Source organism: Ornithorhynchus anatinus, chromosome 7 (assembly GCF_004115215.2).
Source record: "Ornithorhynchus anatinus isolate Pmale09 chromosome 7, mOrnAna1.pri.v4, whole genome shotgun sequence".
NCBI lineage: Eukaryota > Metazoa > Chordata > Mammalia > Monotremata > Ornithorhynchidae > Ornithorhynchus > Ornithorhynchus anatinus.
The window spans coordinates 36,262,431-36,283,443 of NC_041734.1; the positions used below are offsets into that span (position 1 = coordinate 36,262,431).

The 21,013-nt window shown below is 51.4% G+C and overlaps 1 protein-coding gene across 2 annotated transcripts in view; it reads left to right on the plus strand.

The window, feature by feature from the left end:
- Window positions 1-1,701: 1,701 nt before the first annotated feature.
- The window catches only part of ASB1 (ankyrin repeat and SOCS box containing 1), a 40,295-nt gene continuing 20,983 nt past the window's right edge, over window positions 1,702-21,013 (plus strand). Inside the window, exons 1-2 of one of the 2 annotated variants that reach the window (XM_029069773.1) lie at window positions 1,702-1,832; window positions 19,567-19,708. In XM_029069773.1, coding sequence (XP_028925606.1) covers window positions 1,751-1,832; window positions 19,567-19,708 — 224 coding nt within the window. In that variant the 5' untranslated portion in view covers window positions 1,702-1,750. Of the gene's footprint in view, window positions 1,833-3,141; window positions 3,293-19,566; window positions 19,709-21,013 lie in introns of those variants that run through there. The other variant, XM_029069775.2, reaches the window with a different exon arrangement.

Here is a 21,013-nt window from a genome sequence, read left to right on the forward strand (position 1 = left end):
GGCACTGTAACCGTGCAATTACAAAAACAAGCATGATCTGGAGATTATTATTATTATTATTTCCACCCCAAAATGTGAAGAGTCGGGTGGGCTTTTTACAGATTCTAATTAGAGTGATACAGCTTTTTTCCCCCCCTTCTAACGGCATCTGTTAAGCGCTTAGTATGCGCCAGGCACTGAACTAAGCACTGCGGTAGATACAAGCTAATCAGGTTGGGGGTCAGTCCATGTCCCTCGTGGGCCTCCTACTCTTCATCCCCACTTTATGCTAGAGAAGCATAATATGCTAGGGAAGCAGCGTGGCTCAGTGGAAAGAGCCCGGGCTTGGGAGCCAGAGGTCACGGGTTCGAATCCCCACTCTGCCCCTTGTCAGCTGTGTGACTGTGGGCGAGTCACTTCACTTCTCTGTGCCTCAGTTCCCTCATCCGTAAAATGGGGATGAAGACCGTGAGCCCCATGTGGGACGACCGATCACCTCGTAGCCTCTCCGGCACTCTGAGCAGTGCTCGGCACACAGTAAGCGTTTAACAAATAATAATAACAACGTTGGTATTTGTTAAGCGCTCACTAGGTGCCGAGCACCGTTCTAAGCGCTGGGGTAGACACAGGGGAATCGGGTTGTCCCAGGTGGGGCTCCCGGTCTTCATCCCCATTTTACAAGAGGAGGTCGCTGAGGCACCGAGAAGTGAAGTGACTTGCCCGAAGTCACCCAGCTGACAAGTGGCCGAGCAGGGATTCGAACCCGTGACCTCTGACTCCCAAGCCCGGGCTCTTTCCGCTGAGCCACACTAACAAATACCATAATCATTATTATCAGCTTCTCTGTGCCTCAGTCACCTTCTCTGTAAAAATGGGAATGAAGACCGGGAGCCCCACGTGGCTCAGCGGAAAGAGCCCGGGCTTGGGAGTCAGAGGTCGTGAGTTCGAATCCCAGCCCCGCCACTGGTCAGCTGTGTGACCGTGGGCGAGTCACTTCACTTCTCTGGGCCTCAGTGACCTCATCTGGAAAATGGGGATGAAGACCGGGAGCCTCACGTGGGACAACCCGATTCCCCTGTGTCTCCCCCAGCGCTTAGAACGGTGCTCGGCGCATAGTGAACGCTTAACAAATACCAACGTTATTATTATTATCATTTGTATGTTCCCCGGTGCTTAGCACAGTGCTCGGCACACAGTAAGCGCTTAACGGATAGCACTATTACTATTATTACCATCATTATGTGATGGGGAGGGCGGGGCCGGAGGCGGGCTCTCCGATTGGCCACGGGGCGGGAGCCGGAGGGGATGCGATTGGCGGAGGGCGGGGCCGGGACGGAGTCGGGCCCTCGGATTGGTCGGCGGGCGGGCGCCGGAGGGGGGGCGACGGGGAGGGGCGGGGCCGGAGGCGGGCCCTCGGATTGGCCACGGGGCGGGAGCCGGAGGGGATGCGATTGGCGGAGGGCGGGGCGAGGACGGAGTCGGGCCCTCGGATTGGTCGGCGGGCGGGCGCCGGAGGGGGGGCGACGGGGAGGGGCGGGGCCGGAGGCGGGCGCTCGGATTGGCCACCGGGCGGGCACTGGAAGGGATGCGATTGGCGGAGGGTTTGCGGGGCCGGAGGCGGGCCCTCGGATTGGCCACGGGGCGGGCGCCGGAGGGGCCGCGATTGGCGGAGGGCGGGGCGAGTGGGTGTCGGCGGGGCCGCGCTCGCTCCCTGCCTGCCTGCCTCCGTCCCTGCCTCCGCCCTGGGTTCCCTTCCTCCCTCGTTGGGCCGATGTGGGCGCCGGGGGCCGGGGGTCGGGGCGCGGCCACCTCCCCGCCCGGAGCCCAGCCCGGGGCCGCGCACGGCGCTGCAGGTAAAACCCTAACGCCGGGGGGGGGAGGGAACCCGGGGGGGGAGGAGGGGGGCGCGGCACCCGGAACCCTCCCCCCCTCCCCCCCCAGCCCCTCCCCCCGCCGCCCTCCTCTGTCGGGCGGGTGTGTGTGTGTGTGTGTGTGTGTGTGGCTCCTCCGGACCTACGCCCCCCATCTATCTCCCCGCCTAACGCAGCCTCCTCCTCCTCTTCCTCCTCCTCCCCCTTTCCCCCTTCTCCTGCTCCTCCTTCCTCTCCTCCCTCCCCTTGCTCCTCCTCCTCCTCCCTCTCTTCCTTTCCCTCCTCCTCTTCCTCCCCCTCCTTTTCCCTCTGCTCTTTCTTCCTCCTTCCTCCTCCTCCCCCCATCTTCCCTCTCCCTCTCTTCCTCCCCCTTTTCCTCCTCTTCCCCTCCTCCTCCTCCTCCTCCTCTCCCCGCCCCCTCCTCCCGCTCCAGCTCCCTCTCCTCCCCTTCCTCCTCCTTGTCCTCTTCTGGCTCTCTTCCTCTTTCCTCTCCTTTTCCTCCTCCCCTCCTCCTCTTCCCTCTCCTTTTTCCTCCTCTTCCTCACCTCCTCTGCCCTCTCCTCCTCTTCCTCCACCTTTTCCTCCTCTTCCTCTCCTCCTCCCCCTCCTCCTTTTCCCTCTCCTCCTCTTCCTCCTTTCCTCCTCTTCCCTCTCTTCCTCTTCCTCCTCCTTTTCCTCCTCCTCTTCCTCCTCCCCTCCTCCCCCTCCTCTTCCTTTTCCCTCTCCCCCTCTTCCTCCTCCTTTTCTCCTCTTCCCTCTCCTCCTCTTCCTCCTCCTTTTCCTCCTCTTCCTCTCCCTCTTCCCCCACCTCCTTTTCCCCCTGCCCCTCTTTCTTCCTCCTCTTTCCTTCCCCCCCCCCTCCTTTTCCCTCTGCTCCTCTTCCTCCTCCTTTTCCTCCTCTTCCCTCTCCTCTCCGTCCTCCTTTTCTTCTTCTTGCTCGCCTCCTCTTCCTCCACCGTTTCCTCCTCTTCCTCTCCTCTTCCCCCTCCTCCTTTTCCCTCTGCTCCTCTTTCTTCCTCCTCGTTCCTCCTCCTCCCCCTCCTCCTCCTCTTCCCTCTCCCCCTCTTCCTCCTCCTTTTCCTCTCTTGCTCTCTTCCTCTTCCTCCACCTTTTCCTCCTCTTCCCCCTCCTCCTGTTCCCTCTGCTCCTCTTTCTTCCTCCTTCTTCCTCCTCCCCCTCCTCCTCCTTTTCCTCCTCTTCCTCTTCCCCCTGCTTCTCCTCCTGCTTCCCCTCCTTCCTCCCCGTCCTCGCATCGTCATCATCATCATCATCATCGTCAGGAGGAGGAGGAGGGGCCCCCCAGGAGCCCCTGACCACCCCCACCCCCTGGGCAGCAGAGCAGCCAGCAGCCTCTCCTCGCCCCACCCCGGGATCAAGCCATTTCCTCAGACTCTTCATTTTTCAGATGCTAAACCTTTGCCACTTAATCTTTCCAAAGACAGGTGTGTACGTGTGTGTGTACGTGTGTGTGTGTATCAATAATCATGAATCTGGCCTAGAATAATAATGTTGGTATTTGTTAAGCGCTTACTCTGTGCAGAGCACTGTGCTAAGCGTGGGGCGAGATACAGGGTCATCAGGTTGTCCCACGTGAGGCTTACGGTTAATCCCCATTTTAATAATGATAATGTTGGTATTTGTTAAGCGCTTACTATGTGCAGAGCACTGTGCTAAGCCCTGGGATAGATACAGGGTCATCAGGTGGTCCCACGGGAGGCTCCCAGTTAATCCCCATTTGACGGATGAGGTCACTGAGGCCCAGAGAGGTGAAGTGACTCGCCCACAGTCACCCAGCCGCCAAGTGGCAGAGCCGGGAGTCGAACCCATGACCTCTGACTCCCGAGCCCGGGCTCTTTCCCCTGAGCCACGCCGCTTCTCTGTCTGTACTCTTCATTCAGTCAGTCGTCGTCATTGAGCGCGCACAGTGTGCGGAGCACTGCGCTAAGCACTCGGAAGAGTACAGTACAATAGCAGACACGGTCTCTCTGCCTGTAAAGATCGGTGATGATTGTGGCCTTTGTCAGTGAGGAGCAGCATGGCGTAGCCGCTGGAGCGCGGGCCTGGGAGTCGGACGGTCGTGGGTTCTAATTCCGGTTCCGCCGCTTGTCTGCTGCGGGATCTTCGGCGAGTCGCTTCTCTGGGCCTCGGTTTCCTCATCTGGAAAATGGGGGTTGAGACCGTGACCCCTTCGTGGGGCGGGAACCGAGGTCCAACCCGATTTCCCCGTATCCTCCCCGGCGCCTCGTACGGTGCCTGGCCCGTAATAAGCGCTCAACGGATACTATAATTATTATTACCATTAGCGTCCGCCACCACGGTCGTTATCATTTTCCCCCTCTGGACCTTTAGATCGTTGTGGACGGGGAATGTGTCTGTTCATTGTTGTGCCGTTTCCTCCCAAGCACTTAGTAATGATAATAATGATGATGATGGTATTTGTTAAGTGCTTCCTAGGTGCCAAGCACTGTTCTAAGCGCTGGGGGAGATACAAGGACGTCAGGTTGTCCCACTTGGGGCTCACAGACTCGATCCCCATTTTACAGATGAGGGGACTGAGCACAGAGAAGCGAAGCGACTTGCCCAGAGTCACGCAGCTGACAAGTGGCGGGGGCGGGATTAGAACCCACGACCTCCGACTCCCAAGCCCGGGCTCTTTCCGCTCAGCCACGACGCTTCTCCGCCCGGTAGGCGCTTCACCTCCCGTAGTCCGGTGCTTTGCGCACAGTAAGCGTTCAGTAAATACAACCGAATGAATAACTCTTTTGTACTGGACTCTCCTAAGCACTCCTACAGGGCTCTGCACGTGGCTCAGTGGAAAGAGCCCGGGCTTGGGAGTCAGAGGTCACGGGTTCGAATCCCCGCCGCTTGCCAGCTGTGTGACTTTGGGCCGGTCACTTAGCTTCTCTGGGCCTCAGTGACCTCATCCGTAAAATGGGGGGTAAAAACTGTGAGCCCCACGTGGGACAACCTGATCGCCTTGTATCCCCCGCAGCGCTTAGAACGGTGCTTTGCACGTCGTAAGCGCTTCACAGATGCCACCGTTCTTATTAATAAGTGTTCAGATACTGATTCCCTTCCACTCGCTAGCTCACCGCCCGAGCTCGGAATGGAACCGACAGGCCTCTGCTTGGCTCTCCCTCCCGTAGTCGAGGCTGGTAGGGTCCTGGAAACTCTCCAGATAGGCACCCTTTATTCATCCCTCCCACAGCCCCACGGTACTTAATAATAATAACGTTGGTATTTGTTAAGCGCTTACTATGTGCAGAGCACCGTTCTAAACGCTGGGGTAGACACGGGGTCATCAGGTTGTCCCACTGATCCCCATTTAATCCCCATTTTACAGATGAGGTCACTGAGGCACAGTGAAGTGGCTTGTCGGTGGCAGAGCTGGGATTCGAACCCATGACCTCTGACTCCCAAGCCCGGGCTCTTTCCACTGAGCCACGCTGCATCTCTGCGTATCCTTATTTATTTATATTAATATCTGCCTTCCAGGGAACGTATCTCCAAACTCTTGTTATACCGTACTCTCCCAAGTGCTCAGTACAGTGTTCTGCACCCAGTAAGGGCTCAATAAATACGATTGGGTGGATCGGGCGCTGTGCTAAATGCTCTTTCGTTTCATTCTGTTTTGTTGTCCGCCTCCCCCGTTTAGACTTTGAGCCCGTTGTTGGGCCGGGATTGTCTCTAACTCTTGCCGAACTGTCCATTCCAAGCGCTTAGCACAGTGTTCTGCACCCAGTGAGGGCTCAATAAATATGATCGGGTGGGTCAGGCACTGGGCTAAATGCTGTTTTGTTCTGTCGCCTGTCTCCCCCATTTAGACTGTGAGCCCGTTGTTGGGCCGGGATGGTCTCTATCTGTTGCCGAACTGTCCGTTCCAAGCGCTTAGTACAGGGCGCTGCACCCAGTAAGCGCTCAATAAATACGATTGAATGAATGACTGATTCCCCTGTCCCACACTGGGCTCACAGTCTAAGGGGGAGGGAGAATGGGTAGATGATCCCCCATTTTGCAGGTGAGGAGACTGAGGCACAGAGAAGTTAAGGGAATTATAGAGCAGATCCCTTGACTTCCAGCCTTGTGCTTTATCCACTGTGCATATGACGGGGAGAGAGAGCAAGACACAGAAACTATAATGGGTTGAATTTATGAAAGGAAGCACATGCAGTAGAGCGCTATAAAGGAATACAGTAATAATAATGTTGGTATTTGTTAAGCGCTTACTATGTGCAGAGCACCGTTCTAAGCGCTGGGGTAGATACAGGGTAATCGGGTTGTCCCACGTGAGGCTCACAGTCTTCATCCCCGTTTTACAGGTGAGGGAACTGAGGCACAGAGAAGTTACGTGACTTGCCCACGGTCACACAGCTGACAAGTGGCAGAACAGGGATTCGAACCCATGACCTCCGACTCCCCAGTGTATTGTCTACGGATGAGTGTATCTAGCAGTGTCGTTGCTTATAAATCGCTCCTTGCCTATGTTCTCCCCTGACGAGTTTCCATTTTATGTCAGTCGTCGTATCGACCAAAGCGGATTTGGTGTTTTCCACTTTTCCCCAAGGATTAGTAACCACCGTTCGAGAGCTCTCCCGTGGATCGAGTTATTTAATTTGGAGTAACGTCCAGCAGGACTGTAATATAATAGCAAGAGAATTCATCACCACATCTCCCCCCTCACCAACGTGTAACGTCTAACTTTTTATACAGAGAAGAATAGAGAAGCAGCGTGGCTCAGTGGAAAGAGCCCGGGCTTGGGAGTCAGAGGTCATGGGTTCGAATTCCGAATCTGGCCCTTAATAATAATAATGTTGGTATTTGTTAAGCGCTTACTATGTGCCGAGCACTGTTCTAAGCGCTGGGGTAGATATGGGAATCGGGTTGTCCCACGTGGGGCTCACGGTCTTAATCCCCATTTTACAGATGAGGTAACTGAGGCACCGAGAAGTTAAGTGACTTGCCCACAGTCACACAGCTGACAAGTGGCCGAGCCGGGATTCGAACCCATGACCTCTGACTCCAAAGCCCATGCTCTTTCCACTGAGCCACGCTGCTTCTCCCTTGTCAGCTGTGTGACTGTGGGCAAGTCACTTCACTTCTCTGTGCCTCAGTTCCCTCATCTGTCAAATGGGGATAAAGACTGTGGGCCTCACGTGGGACAACCTCATTCCCCTGTATCTCCCCCAGCGCTTAGAACAGTGCTCTCCACGTAGTAAGCGCTTAACAAATACCAACATTATTATTATCATTATTATTAACCCTCTGGCCTTAGAAGGAGGATAGATGAGATAAGGCAGTTTAGGAAATTAACTCAAAAAACGTTGGGGAAGGGGATGCATCCATTTTTACCAATGGTATCGTTAAGCACGTGCTCTGGGTTAAGCCCTGGGATAGATACCAACTAATCAGGTTGGACACAGCCCGTGTCCCACGTGGGACTCACAGCCTTGATCGTCATTTTACAGACAAAGTAACTGAGGCACAGAGAAGTTAAGCAAATTTGCCCAGGGTCCCACAGCAGGCAGGTGGGGGAGCCGGAATTAGAACCCAGGTCCTCATCCCAAGCCTGTGCTCTATCCGCTTTACCACGCTGCTTCCGAAAGCGTGGATACGCCGCCGCGTAGCTTGGAAGCGCGAGTTAAGTAGATCTACTGCCAGATCAGCTGGATTTCGATACTTCTGTGCCAGCTTGATGTGAGAACTGCCTAAAGTGATCCCATGGTTTGGGATTTTGGTTCCGCGAGTATCCTGACGATGGGATAATAATAATGTCGGTATTTGTTAAGCGCTTACTATGTGCAGAAGCACTGTTCTAAGCGCTGGGGTAGACACAGGGGAATCGGGTTGTCCCACGTGGGGCTCACAGTCTTAATCCCCATTTTACAGATGAGGGAACTGAGGCCCAGAGAAGTGAAGTGACTCGCCCACAGTCACACAGCTGACAAGTGGCCGATCCGGGATTCGAACCAGGATGCCCACCTGAACGTCCTGTGGACTCTACTGGTTTCTCGGAACTACTAATGGAACCTGGAAATTAAAAGAAAGAGCCGGTAGCTGTGTATATGAAATCAATCAATGGGCTCCTCCTGAGCACTTTTTTAAGTGGCATTTGTTCAGCGCTTACTATGTGCCAGGCACTGTTCTAAGCATTGTGCGAGCACGGTCTCAAGTATTTGGGAAAGCACTGTAGAGTTACTAGACCTGCTCCCTGCCCTCAAGGAACTCACAATCTAATAAGGACTGAAAATAAATTACAGATACGGGGAAGCAGCTGGGAATGAAGATGCAGACGTAAATACTCCTGGCTCCGCCACCTGTGTGCCGTGTGACCTTGGGCAAATCACTTCATTGCTCTGTGCCTCAGTTCCCTCATCTGTAAAATGGGGATCGAGACCGTGAGCCCCGCGTGGGACGGGGACTGTGTCCAAACTGATTTGTCTGTGTCCACCCAAGGGCTTAGTAAAGTGCCTGGCACACAGTAAGGGCTTAACAAATACCACGATTATAATGATTATTATTAAGAATAAGGGGAGGGAATACTGTGCCTGGCACACAGTAAGGGCTTTACAAATACCACAATTATAATGATTATTATTAAGAATAAGGGGAGGGAATACTAAGCTCTTAGGGCGGAAGGATTCGCATGTATAAGTGCCGCTGTGGGGAGGGCAGATAGGATGGGGAGATGAGAGATGAGACAGGGAAGACTTCCTGGAGATGGGGTTTTAGTGGGACCTTGAAGATGGGGAGATTAATGTTCTGCCTGCTGAGAAGGGGGAGGAAGAGGAGGAGGAAGTTCCGGACGTGAGCAAGAGGATGACAGCAAGAGTGGAGAGCGAGGCACAGTGAGTGGGTCGGCATTAGAGGAGTGAAAGCGAGGGCTGGATCGGAGCGGGAGAGGAGCGAGCGGTAGAAAGAAATCATCGGGTATAAATATAGCAGTGTCCAGTGAAGCTGAGAGCATAGAAGTAAGCTTTGTCATGTTTTATTTGCAGCTTGGTTGGCCGACATCTCTGTGCTTTCCACTGCTGCTTGCAATCGTGCTACCTCTATCCAAAGTCCTGTTGTGTGGGTGTGTGTGTATTTACACACACAGACATCTACACATCGTATATATGCATATATGTATATATGTGTATATATAAATAAAACCAGGGGCAAGAAGCATCGGACAGTTTGGAGAGCGTTTATGAGCCGATTGGAGAAGCTACAGATTGTACGGTCCCGAAGTCCGGTTGCCTGCCCTTGCTGGCCGCTGACTATACTTGGCCGATCCCCGTAGCGTCTGGCCGCTTCCGGGGCCGGCCTTATTAGCCACTTTTGGTTAGCCAGAGTGTAGCAGCCGGGCACGGTGCCACTGACCAGGAAATGATCCAGGTCGAACCCTGGGCGGCCTAGATGGACTTCTGGAAGGCCACGCCGCAGCGCTTCCCGCTCACGGAACTTCCGCTGGCTCATAACGGGGCCCGGCAAGGAGCGGGTAGTCCATCCAAACCCGAGCCTGGCCGGTGTGGCCCCGGGTGAAAGACACGTTGAGAAGCAACGTGGCTCGGTGGAAAGGGCCCGGGCTTGGGAGTCCGAGGTCATGGGTTCCAATCCCGGCTCTGCCACTTGTCAGCTGTGTGACCGTGGACAAGTCACTTCTCTTGGCCTCGGTTACCTCATCTGTACAAGGGGGATGAAGACTGTGAGCCTCACGTGGGACAACCTGATGACCCTGAATCTACCCCAATGCTTGGAACAGTGCTCTGCACCTAGTAAGCGCTTAACAAATACCAACAATATTAAGCCTGTCCTGGCTCCAGAGAGAAAGGTCCATTACCCTATTTATTTTGTTAATGAAATGTACACCGCCTTGATTCAATTTAGTTGCCATTGTTTTTACAAGATGTTCTTCCCCTTGACTCTATTTATTACCGTTGTTCTTGTCTGTCCGTCTCCCCCGATTAGACTGTAAGCCCATCAAAGGGCAGGGACTGTCTCTATCTGTTGCCGACTTGTTCATTCCAAGCGCTTAGTCCAGTGCTCTGCACATAGTAAGCGCTCAATAAATACTATTGAATGAATGAATGGTAGGGGCCTTAAGACCTTCAGCTCGGTTCCATCTGAATCGGATACCTCCCGCTTCTCCCCACAACCAATCCCAGGCCTGGCCAGATCACAAAGAGGCAGAGAAGATGATGCCCCTGTTGTGCCGCGACGTGTCTTTACACTCAACTCTGTGGTTAGAATGACGTTACAGAATCAGGGAACGTTTATCTGACGACATGGGCTTATTTGGATAGGATGTGCCATGGTACTGGAAGAATCGTCGGTTTAATAATAATAATGTTGGTATCTGCTTACTATGTGCCACGCACTGTTCTAAGCGCTGGGGTAGATACAAGCTAATCAGGTTCTCCCACGTGGGGCTCACAGTCTTAATCCCCATTTTACAGATGGGGTAACTGAGGCACGGAGAAGTTAAGTGACTTGCCCAAGGCCGCACAGCTGGCAAGTGGCTGAGTCGGAATTTGAACCCATGACCTCTGGCTCCCAAGTCCGTGCTCTCCTGGGAGTGTGTGTGTGTGTGTGTGTGTGTGTGGAGTTGAAACTGGTGACTACTTCAGCAGGAGTTTTCCTTAATAGAGGGTTTTCCAGGATGGCTATTCCAAAGTTGAAGGAGAGCTGGGAATATTGACTAACGGCAGAGCTAGTATCTTGCTGGGAGCCAGGCAGTTTATCAGGACCCGAGCTAGAATTTCCACCATCAGTATTCTTTCCCTTGGTGATAGACACCCCCAACCCAACCTTATGGCTTATTGCCATCTAGTATGAAGTCTCATGTTCATTCATTCGTATTTACTGAGCGCTTACTGTGTGCAGAACACTGTACTAAGTGCTTGTGGGAGAGTTGCTTTTGTTTTTTCATGGCAGACTTTTGTGATGCCCATTTATCAACTCTTCCCACCCCAAGAACTCTCTTCTGAGGTATAGGAAGGAAAGGATCCAATTCCATAAATCATCCTTTTTTATTCATTTAGCCTTATCTGTCGTATGTACCATTACCGAATCCAAATGATTTACCTTCCTGTTCAATGTCAGATCTGAACTACTTACCCAAGTAGAGAGTAGACTGAAAGAACAGAACTGTAGAATCGGATGAACAGAATAAAAGGAACATTCAGGAAAGCCTCATCTGTCCGACAGAACAAAAAGAGTAAACTCTACTTTTTGTCTCCTTTGAATTTTTTTTTCCCGTGTGCCCTGTTTTGAGTCTTCTTTTCATTGTGTTTAATTCTTTCCCCTCACCTCAAGTAAACAGTGTTTCTAAATTGGGGCTCTGGAGACTGTTGATGTTTACTTTCTTAATGTTGTCTGAGCCCAGAGTTCACCTAGAGCCCTATTTTCTTGCTCGCTCTCTCTCTCTCTCTCTCTCTCTCTCTCTCTCTCTCTCTCTCTCTCACTCTCTCTCACACACACACACTCTCAAACACACACACACACACATCTCGGCGCTTAGAACAGTGTTTGTCACATAGTAAGCACTTAAATACCATTATTATTATCTCACCAACTTTTTCCTTCCCCCTTCCACCTACATTCTTCTATTTTGTAGGTGTCCTTCTGGAGGCTTCTATTTCTCCCCAAAGCCTTGAGGCAGTGAAGTGCCCTTTCCCCTATTCTCTTTTTTTAAATAGTATTTGTTAAGCACTCCCTGTGTGCCAGGTCCAGTACATACAGTGTCTGGCATGTAGTAAGCGCTTAACAAATGCCGTACAAAAATGGTATTGTCCAAGTGCTGGGGTAGATACAAGATAATCCAGGTTGGATACAATCTCTGGCCCACATAGAGTTCGCAGAATTCCCCAATTTACAGATGAGGTAACTGAGGCCCAGAGAGTTAAGTGACTTGCCCAAGGTCACACAGCAGACAAGTGATGGTGCAGGGATTCGAACCCAGATTATCTGATTCCCAGGCCCGCTGTCTTTCCACTAGACCACGCTGCTTCTTCCTACAATCTTTTGCCCATTTTTTCTCCTTAGGGGCAGATTCTGTGATTTCTTGCCCTTGAAATTCAGTTTCTTCCGAGTCATTCTGCCGGGGACCACGTGTGCACCTTCTTGTCCCTCTCCGCCATTTCTTTTTTATTGGAAACTTTGCGAAGCAGACTTTTAAGACACCTTGGTGAACAGGAAAAAGAAAATCCCCTCCTCTTCACCACTGTCTGGCCGTTTTATCAGCTCCCACCTCTTACCCAGGAGGTAGGGGGTGAAGCTCAGCAAAAGTCAGTGGGCAGAGGCCCAGGGAGAATCGGGGTAAGGGAGAAATCACAGAGTGCTCCCGGATCCAGAGAGGTTATTCAGTGACTTGCTTGACAGAAACTTGATAACTGGAGCAGTTGAGACTGCTCCTATCTGAGAAGGCTCCTCCTTACCCTTATCTTGGGAGAAGGCAACCTCCTCGCTCCAAGCCTAGTATTCAGTCAGTCGTTCATTCAGTCCTATTTGAGTGCTTACTGTGTGCAGAGCACTGTACTTAGTGCGAGGGAGAGTCCCATATAACGGTATAACAGACAAATTCCCTGCCCACAGTAAGCTTTCGGTCTAGAGTCTAGTAGTCTTCCCAGCTGATATAGTATCTTAATGGAGGGCTCTTCAGGGAGATTCTAACCCTTTTTGTGTTGGGGATTAGTCTGGCTGATGGTTGAATTGATGATGACCCAATGTAATTACAATAATGATAATAGTAATAATGCCTTCAGTGTGTACAGAGTGTATACTTTTTTCTAAAGTGATTTCAGATCATTTGTCCCATTTCATTCTCAAAGAAAAATGAGAATCAGTGTGGCCTAGTGGAAAGAGCACAGGCCTGGGAATCAGAGGACCTGAGTTCTAGTCCCTTCTCTGCTACTTGCCTTGCTGTGTGACCTTCGGCAAGTTCCTCAACTCCTGGGCCTCAGATTCTTAATCTGTAAAATGGGGATTAAATATCTGTTCTCCCTTCCCCTCAGACTTTGAGCCCTGTTTGGGATAGGGACTGAATCTGACCTGACTATCTCGTATCTACTGGCAAATAGTCCTTAACCATTGCCACTATTCTTATTGTTATTAATACTACTAAACATTCCTGGGAGGGAGAAAGAAGAAGGTACTTTTTGCCCCATTTTGCAGGCAAGGAAACTGAGTCACGAAGAAGTTAAGTGACCAGAATCCGACAACGAGCCACCAACCACACCATTTGTTGCGCGCCCCTTTTATTCAGAGCACTACAAAGTGGCGGTGACGGAGTCTGAGTTTGAGAAAGGTGGATGAGCTGAAATCGAATAGCTTGCTAATCGTCTGCACGGTGCCACGTGTGCTCCTCTTGTCCCTCCCCAGTCATGCAGCTGCTGGGGCACGGCATAAGAACCTAGCCCAAGAGGGGAAGACAAGGAAACCCAAAATCATCATAAACCATAGTCAGAAGACAGTGAGACTAGGTAGATTTCTAGATTTCTCCAGATTTTGTGACTCCTAGAGCCACGCTTTGTCTGTCCCCTAGACCATAGTGCTAGCTGGTCTCTGTTGACCACCCAATTTTCATCTTTTATGACTCATTAGAAAGTCCCAGGAAGCTATGCTCTGCTATATCTAGGTGAGAGGAACGGTCAGTAGCCAAATGCGGCTGAAAATATTCAAGGTGCTTTAAAGAGCCGTGTGGCAATTGAAAAGAGCAGGGTGCCCTTTCCAACGCTGGAAGCGTAGCATAATCATAATAATTGTGGTATTGGTTAAGGGCTTACCATGTGTCAAGTCCCGTTCTAAGCGCTGAGGTAGATACAAGAAGCAGCATGGCTCAGTGGAAAGAGCCCGGGTTTGGGAGTCAGAGGGCCTGGGTTCAAATACCGGCTCTGCCACTTGTCAGCTGTGTGACTGGGCAAGTCGCTTAACTTCTCTATGCCTCAGTTACTTCATCTGTAGAATGGGAATTAACTGTGAGCCTCACGTGGGACAACCTGATTACCCTGTATCTACCCCAGCGCTTAGAACAGTGCTCTGCACATAGTAAGCGCTTAACAAATACCAACATTATTATTATTACAAGACTCTCAAGTTGGCCACAGTCCCTGTCCCATTTTGGATTCACAGTGTAAGAAGGAGGGAGAACAGATATTTAATCCCCATTTTACAGATAAGGAAACGGAGACACAGGGAGGGTAAGTAACTTGCCCAAGGTCACATAAGCAGTCGGCAGAGCCGGGATTAGAACCCAGATCTTCTGACTCCCAGGCCTCTGCTCTTTCCACTAGGCTATGCTGCATTGCCTTACTCACAGGGTTGCTTAATTGTTGAGCAAACTGGCCAAATGGCTCAGGCTTTCTTTCCTCAGGTGGCCCTTAATGAACAGAATTCGAGACCTTCAAAACACAGTGAAGACAGAGCATGGACCTGGGAGTCAGAGGACTTGGGTTCTAATCCTATCTCTGCCACTTGCTTGCTGTATGAACTTGGGCAAGTCATTTAGCTTCTCAGTGCCTTGGTTTCTTTACCTGTAAAATGGGGATTAAATACCTGTTCTCTCTTCCGCTTAGATTGCGAGCCCCACATGGGACATAGGCTGTGACCCACCTGTTTCTTTCAAATCTAGCCCAGCATTTACTACAGTGTGTGACACATAGTAAGTGCTTAACTATTATTATTATCATTTAATAATAATAATGATGGCATTTGTTAAGCACTTACTATGTGCAAAGCACTGTTTTAAGCACTGGGGGGATATAAGGTGATCAGGTTGTCCCATGTGGGGCTCAGTCTTCATCCCCGTTTTACAGATGAGGTAACTGAGGCTCAGAGAAGTGAAGCGGCTTGCCCAAAGTCACACAGCTGACAAGTGACAGAGCCGAGATTTAGAGCCCATGACCCCTGAATCCCAAGCCCGGGGTTTTTCCACTGAGCCACGCTGCTTCTATTAGCGGTGAGGAGGGGATGCTATGGGGAGTGAGGAGGGAGGCAACTTTATCCTGGAGGGGTTCCTGGTTTTCATTGTTTATTGGCCACCAGAACCTTTAACTGGCTCTGCTTGGTCTCATAGAGCCATTCTGTAAGACATACTAACTCTGAGGCCCATTTTATTTTGAAGAAACTGACCACTGAGTGGTTTTGTGGCAGAAAATTCTCCCTAAAATTAATCAGTGTCGGAGCCAGAGATCAACATAGATATGTATCTCTGAGGAAGCTACAGACATTGAGATCCTTTCCGTGTGTGGGAGTGTGGCTGATACAGCTGAAATATGAGCCCCTATCTCTTCCACATCATGTGCGCTAAAGATAGGACTGTCCGTGGCACTGGTTACCCGGAGTGTCCGGACCGGTTTTCATTTTTCTCAGTGTATGGAGTACTTTCAGCCTCTGATCTGACCGGGGTCACCCCATTTCTGGTTGCTGATGTCCCTGCTAGGCCATGTTGTGTGCGGTTTTCCTTCGATGTGTCTTGAGAACGTTCCTTCTGGTGTAACGGGCTTCTCAGTCAGGTTCATCAGCCTGCCCTCTCCGACACACTGAAAATGAAACACCCAGCAGGGTCACGTACAAGAAGGTTCTGGAGTATGATCAGCTCACCACTACGGAGAGAGTGTTCAAACGATCACCGTGACCCAGGGTTACAGGGACGTGGGGAGAATGGATGGTAGTGGGATACCCAAGCAGCTGAAGTGTGATGACCTGAAATGGTGTGTATAATAATAATATATAATAGCTGTGGTACTTGTTAAGGGCTTACTGTGTGCCAGGCACTGCACTAAGCACTGGGGTGGGTACAAGAAAATGGGGTTGGACACAGTCCCCACCCCACATAGGGCTCACAGTCTTAATTCCCATTTTGCAGGTGAGTCAGCTGAGGCACAGAGAAGTGAAGTGACTCACCCAAGGTCACACAGCAGACAAGTGACAAAGACAGGATTAGAACCCAGGCCCTTCTGACTCCCAGTCCCGTGCTCTATCCACTAGGTCATACTGCAGTGGCTCAGTGGGGCAGGGAACGTGTCTACCAACTCTGTTGTATTGTACTCTCCCAAGTGCTTAGTACAGTGCTGTGCATACAGTACAATAAGAGAAGCAGCGTGGCTCAGCGGAAAGAGCACGGGCTTGGGAGTCAGAGGTCATGGGTTCTAATCTCCGCTCTGCCGCTTGTCAGCTGTGTGACCTTGGGCCAGTCATTTAACTTCTCTGTGCCTCAGTTACCTCATCTGTAAAATGGGGATGAAGATTGTGAGCCTTATGTGGGACAACCTGATTACCTTGTATCTACTCCAGCCCTTAGAACAGTGCTTGGCACATAGCGTTGAACAAATACCAACGTTGTTATTATTCTCAATAAATGCCTTTGGTGGCAGGGCAAACTCTTTAACGACAAAATATCAAACCTCGTGTTGTGTACAGAGCTGATGGGAGGCAACAGATAGACTAGCCTGGTCAGTGGGAATCAGGAGAGGGGTTACTCTACAAAGATTAGGAGACTGAGAGCCAGATTTGAAAGGAGCAAGTGCACTGGACAGTCTTTATGTGCATAAAGCATGTCACGGAGGGGACCATCTTGGCTAGGCCTTTTCAGCCACACCTGAAGCATGGGTAGGCTCTCCCCATAAGCCGAGTCTCCTTCCTTTGTGTCAGATAATCAGGTAACTCTCCCACCCTCTGGGAAACCTTATAATATTTTGAAAACTCATTGTATTTATTAAGCACTTACTATGTGCCAGGCACTGAGGTAGATACATTAGTCAGGGTGGGCACAGACCCTGTGCCACCTTTCATTCGATAGTATTTATTGAGCGCTTACTATGTGCAGAGCACTGTACTAAGCGCTTGGAATGAACAAGTCGGCAACAGATAGAGACAGTCCCTGCCGTTTGACGGGCTCACGGTCTAATCGGGGGAGACGGACAGACGAGAACGATGGCGATAAATAGAGTCGAGGGGAAGAACATCTCGTAAAAACAATGGCAACTAAATAGAATCAAGGCGTTGTACATTTCATTAACAAAATAAATAGGGTAATGGAAATATTCAGAGGTCATGAGTTCAAATCCCCGCTCCGCCACTTGTCAGCTGTGTGACTGTGGGCAAGTCACTTAACTTCTCTGTGCCTCAGTTACCTCATCTGTAAAATGGGGATTAAGACTGTGAGCCCCACGTGGGACAACTTGATTCCCTTGTGTCTACCCCAGCGCTTAGAACAGTGCTCGGCACATAGTAAGCGCATAACAAATACCAACATTATTAAATATATACAGTTGAGCGGACGAGTACAGTGCTGAGGGGATGGGAAGGGAGAGGGGGAGGAGCAGAGGGAAATGGGGGGAAAAGAGGGTTAAGCTGCGGAGAGGTGAAGGGGGGGGTGGTAGAGGGAGTAGAGGGAGAAGGGGAGCTCAGTCTGGGAAGGCCTCTTGGAGGAGGTGAGTTTTAAGTAGGGTTTTGAAGAGGGGAAGAGAATCAATTTGGCGGAGGTGAGGAGGGAGGGCGTTCCGGGACCGCGGGAGGACGTGGCCCGGGGGTCGACGGGATAGGCGAGTCCGAGGGACGGTGAGGAGGTGGGCGGCAGAGCGGAGCGTGCGGGGTGGGCGGTAGAGAGAGAGAAGGGAGGAGAGGTAGGAAGGGGCAAGGTGATGGAGAGCCTTGAAGCCTAGAGTGAGGAGTTTTTGTTTGGAACGGAGGTTGATAGGCAACCACTGGAGGTGTTTAAGAAGGGGAGTGACATGCCCAGATCGTTTCTGCAGGAAGATGAGCCGGGCAGCGGAGTGAAGAATAGACCGGAGCGGGGCGAGAGAGGAGGAAGGGAGGTCAGAGAGAAGGCTGACACAGTAGTCTGGCCGGGATATAACGAGAGCCCGTAACAGTAAGGTAGCCGTTTGGGTGGAGAGGAAAGGGCGGATCTTGGCGATATTGTAGAGGTGAAACCGGCAGGTCTCGGTAACGGATAGGATGTGTGGGGTGAACGAGAGAGACGAGTCAAGGATGACACCGAGATTGCGGGCCCGAGAGACGGGAAGGATGGTCGTGCCATCCACGGTGATAGGGAAGTTTGGGAGAGGACCGGGTTTGGGAGGGAAGATGAGGAGCTCAGTCTTGCTCATGTTGAGTTTTAGGTGGCGGGCCAACATCCAGGTGGAGACGTCCCGGAGGCGGGAGGAGATGCGAGCCTGAAGGGAGGGGGAGAGGACAGGGGCGGAGATGTAGATCTGCGTGTCATCTGCGTAGAGATGGTAGTCAAAGCCGTGAGAGCGAATGAGTTCACCGAGGGAGTGAGTGTAAAGGGAGAACAGAAGAGGGCCAAGAACTGACCCTTGAGGAGCTCCAACAGTTAAAGGATGGGAGGGGGAGGAGGCGCCAGCGAAGGAGACCGAGAATGATCGGCCAGAGAGGTAAGAGGAGAACCAGGAGAGGACAGAGTCCGTGAAGCCAAGGTGAGATAAGGTATGGAGGAGGAGGGGATGGTCGACAGTGTCAAAGGCAGCAGAGAGGTCAAGGAGGATCAGAATGGAGTAGGAGCCATTGGATTTGGCAAGAAGGAGGTCACGGGTGACCTTAGAGAGAGCAGTCTCGGTAGAGTGGAGGGGACGGAAGCCAGATTGGAGGGGGTCCAGGAGAGAATGGGAGTTAAGGAATTCTAAGCAGCGATTGTAGACGACTCGTTCTAGGATTTTGGAAAGGAAGGGTAGTAGGGAGATAGGGCGATAACTGGGGGGGGAAGTGGGGTCAAGAGCGGGTTTTTTTAGGATGGGGGAGACGTGGGCATGTTTGAAGGCAACGGGGAAGGAGCCATTGGAGATTGAGTGGTTAAAAATAGAAGTTAAGGAAGGGAGGAGGGCAGGGGCGATGGTTTTAATAAGGTGAGAGGGAAGGGGGTCCGAGGCGCAGGTGGAGGGGGTGGCACTTGCGAGGAGGGAGGAGATCTCCTCTGAGGATACTGCAGGGAAGGATGGGAAAGTAGGGGAGAGGGTTGGTGGGGGGGAGGGGAGAGGCGGAGGGGTGACTTTGGGGAGCTCAGACCTGATCGTGTTGATTTTCGTGAGGAAATAGGTGGCCAGATCATTGGGGGTGAGAGATGGGGGAGGGGTAGGAACAGGGGGCCTAAAGAGAGAGTTAAAGGTCCGGAACAGTCGGCGGGGGTGACGGACATGGGTGTCGATGAGGGAGGAGAAGAAGTTTTGCCTGGCGGAGGAGAGGGCAGAGTTAAGGCAGGAAAGGATAAATTTGAAGTGAGTGAGGTCGGCTCGGTGCTTGGACTTTCGCCAGCAGCGCTCGGCAGCTCGAGCATAGGAGCGTAGGAGGCGGACAGAGGAGGTGATCCAGGGCTGTGGGTTAGTGGAGCGAGAGCGGCGGAGGGAAAGGGGGGCGAGAGAGTCGAGATGAGTAGAGAGGGTGGAGTTGAGAGCGGAGACCTGATCGTTGAGAGTGGGAAGTGAGGACAGGGCGGCAAGGTGAGGAGAGATGCTTTTGGATGCACCTGGAGCTCATAGTCTAAACAGGCGGGCGAATGCGAGTTTAATCTCCATTTTACATATGAGGAAACTGAGGCACAGAGCCATCAAGTGATTCGGTCAACCAGTGGGCACGTGAGTGTCAAACTCCTGTTGTGTGCCCATAGTGGGTGCTCTTGCAACACGTGTTGCCGTGCCAGTGAACTCCCTTTTCCCGCTGGTGAAGAAGGTGGATGAAGATCCCTTTGAATTAAAGGAGCACCCTCTCTCCAGCGCAGGTCGGAACCTGAAGGAGTGGCTGAGGGAGCAGTTCTGTGACCACCCCATCGAGCACTGTGACGACACGAGACTGCACGATGCCGCCTACGTGGGAGACCTGCAGACCATCAGGAGTCTGCTGCAGGAGGAAAGCTTCCAAAGGTCAGAGCTCTGGTTCTTACAGAAAGCACGCGGAATCATTCTTCTTTAATTAGGACATTGTTTAATTATGATTTAAGCACTTACTATGCCTACTACTACTTACTATTCTTTAAAAAATGATATTTGTTAAAAGTGTGTAATTCAGGTATTTAATAATAATTATGGTACTAGTTAAGCGCTCACTGTGTGCCAAGCACTCTTCCAAGTGCTTTGGTAGATACAAGGTCATCACCTGGGGCTCACAGTCTTACACCCCATTTTACAGGTGAGGTAACTGAAGCACAGAGAAGTTAAGTGACTTGCCCAAGGTCACACAGTGGACAGGTGGCCGAGTCGGGATTAGAACCCATGTACTCTGACTGCTAAGCCCGTGCTCTTCCCTACTAAGCCACGCTGCTGTACTGAGCGCTGAGATGGATACTAGTGAATCAGGTTGGACACAGTCCCTCTCCCATGTGGGGCCCATAATCTCAATCCCCATTTTACAGATGAGGAAACTGAGGTCCAGAGAAATGAAGTGACTTGCCCAAGGTCACACAGCAGACTAGCGGCGGAGCCGGGATCAGAACCCATGACCATCTTACTCCCAGGTCCTTGTCTATCCGCTCTGCCATGCTGCTTACTACTTTCCTTACTTATTCCTTACTACTACACACTGGAGTAGATTCGAGCTTAACATATCAGAGAGTTATTGTCCTCTAGAAGACTCACAGTCTAAGAGATAGGGGGAGGAGGTGTCTTGTTTTGACAAATGAGGAAACTGAGGCACAGTTTGGGCAAGTGACTTCCAAAGTCGTCCAGCTTCCCCGTGACCGAGTTAAGATTGGATCAGGTTTCTTGACTCCTAGCCCCTTGCTCTTTCTGCTAGACCACACTGTATATTCCTCAAAGTCCATAGAAGCCTTCGGGCTACTAAGAGTAGCTGGACCGGAAGTAATGATGGGAGATATTTCCTACAGGACAGTGGATAGGAGTACAAAGACCCAATTCATTGTGGGCACGGAATGTGTCTGTTTATTGTTGTATTCTGCCGAATGCTTAATAAAGCACTTTGCACACAGTAAAGCTCTCAATAAATATGATGAATAAATGAACCAAGGTCAAAGATATAAAGGGCTTACTGTCCAGAAGTAATGGTCTGAGCTGAATATTAACAGTGACAGTACCCAAATACATCTAGGAGGGGACTTAACTTCACCTGAAGTGATCCAGCATTTTTACAATAATACTCATTGGCAGGTCACTTCGCTTCTGTGTGCTTCAGTTACCTCATCTGTAAAATGGGAATTAACCACGAGCCTCATG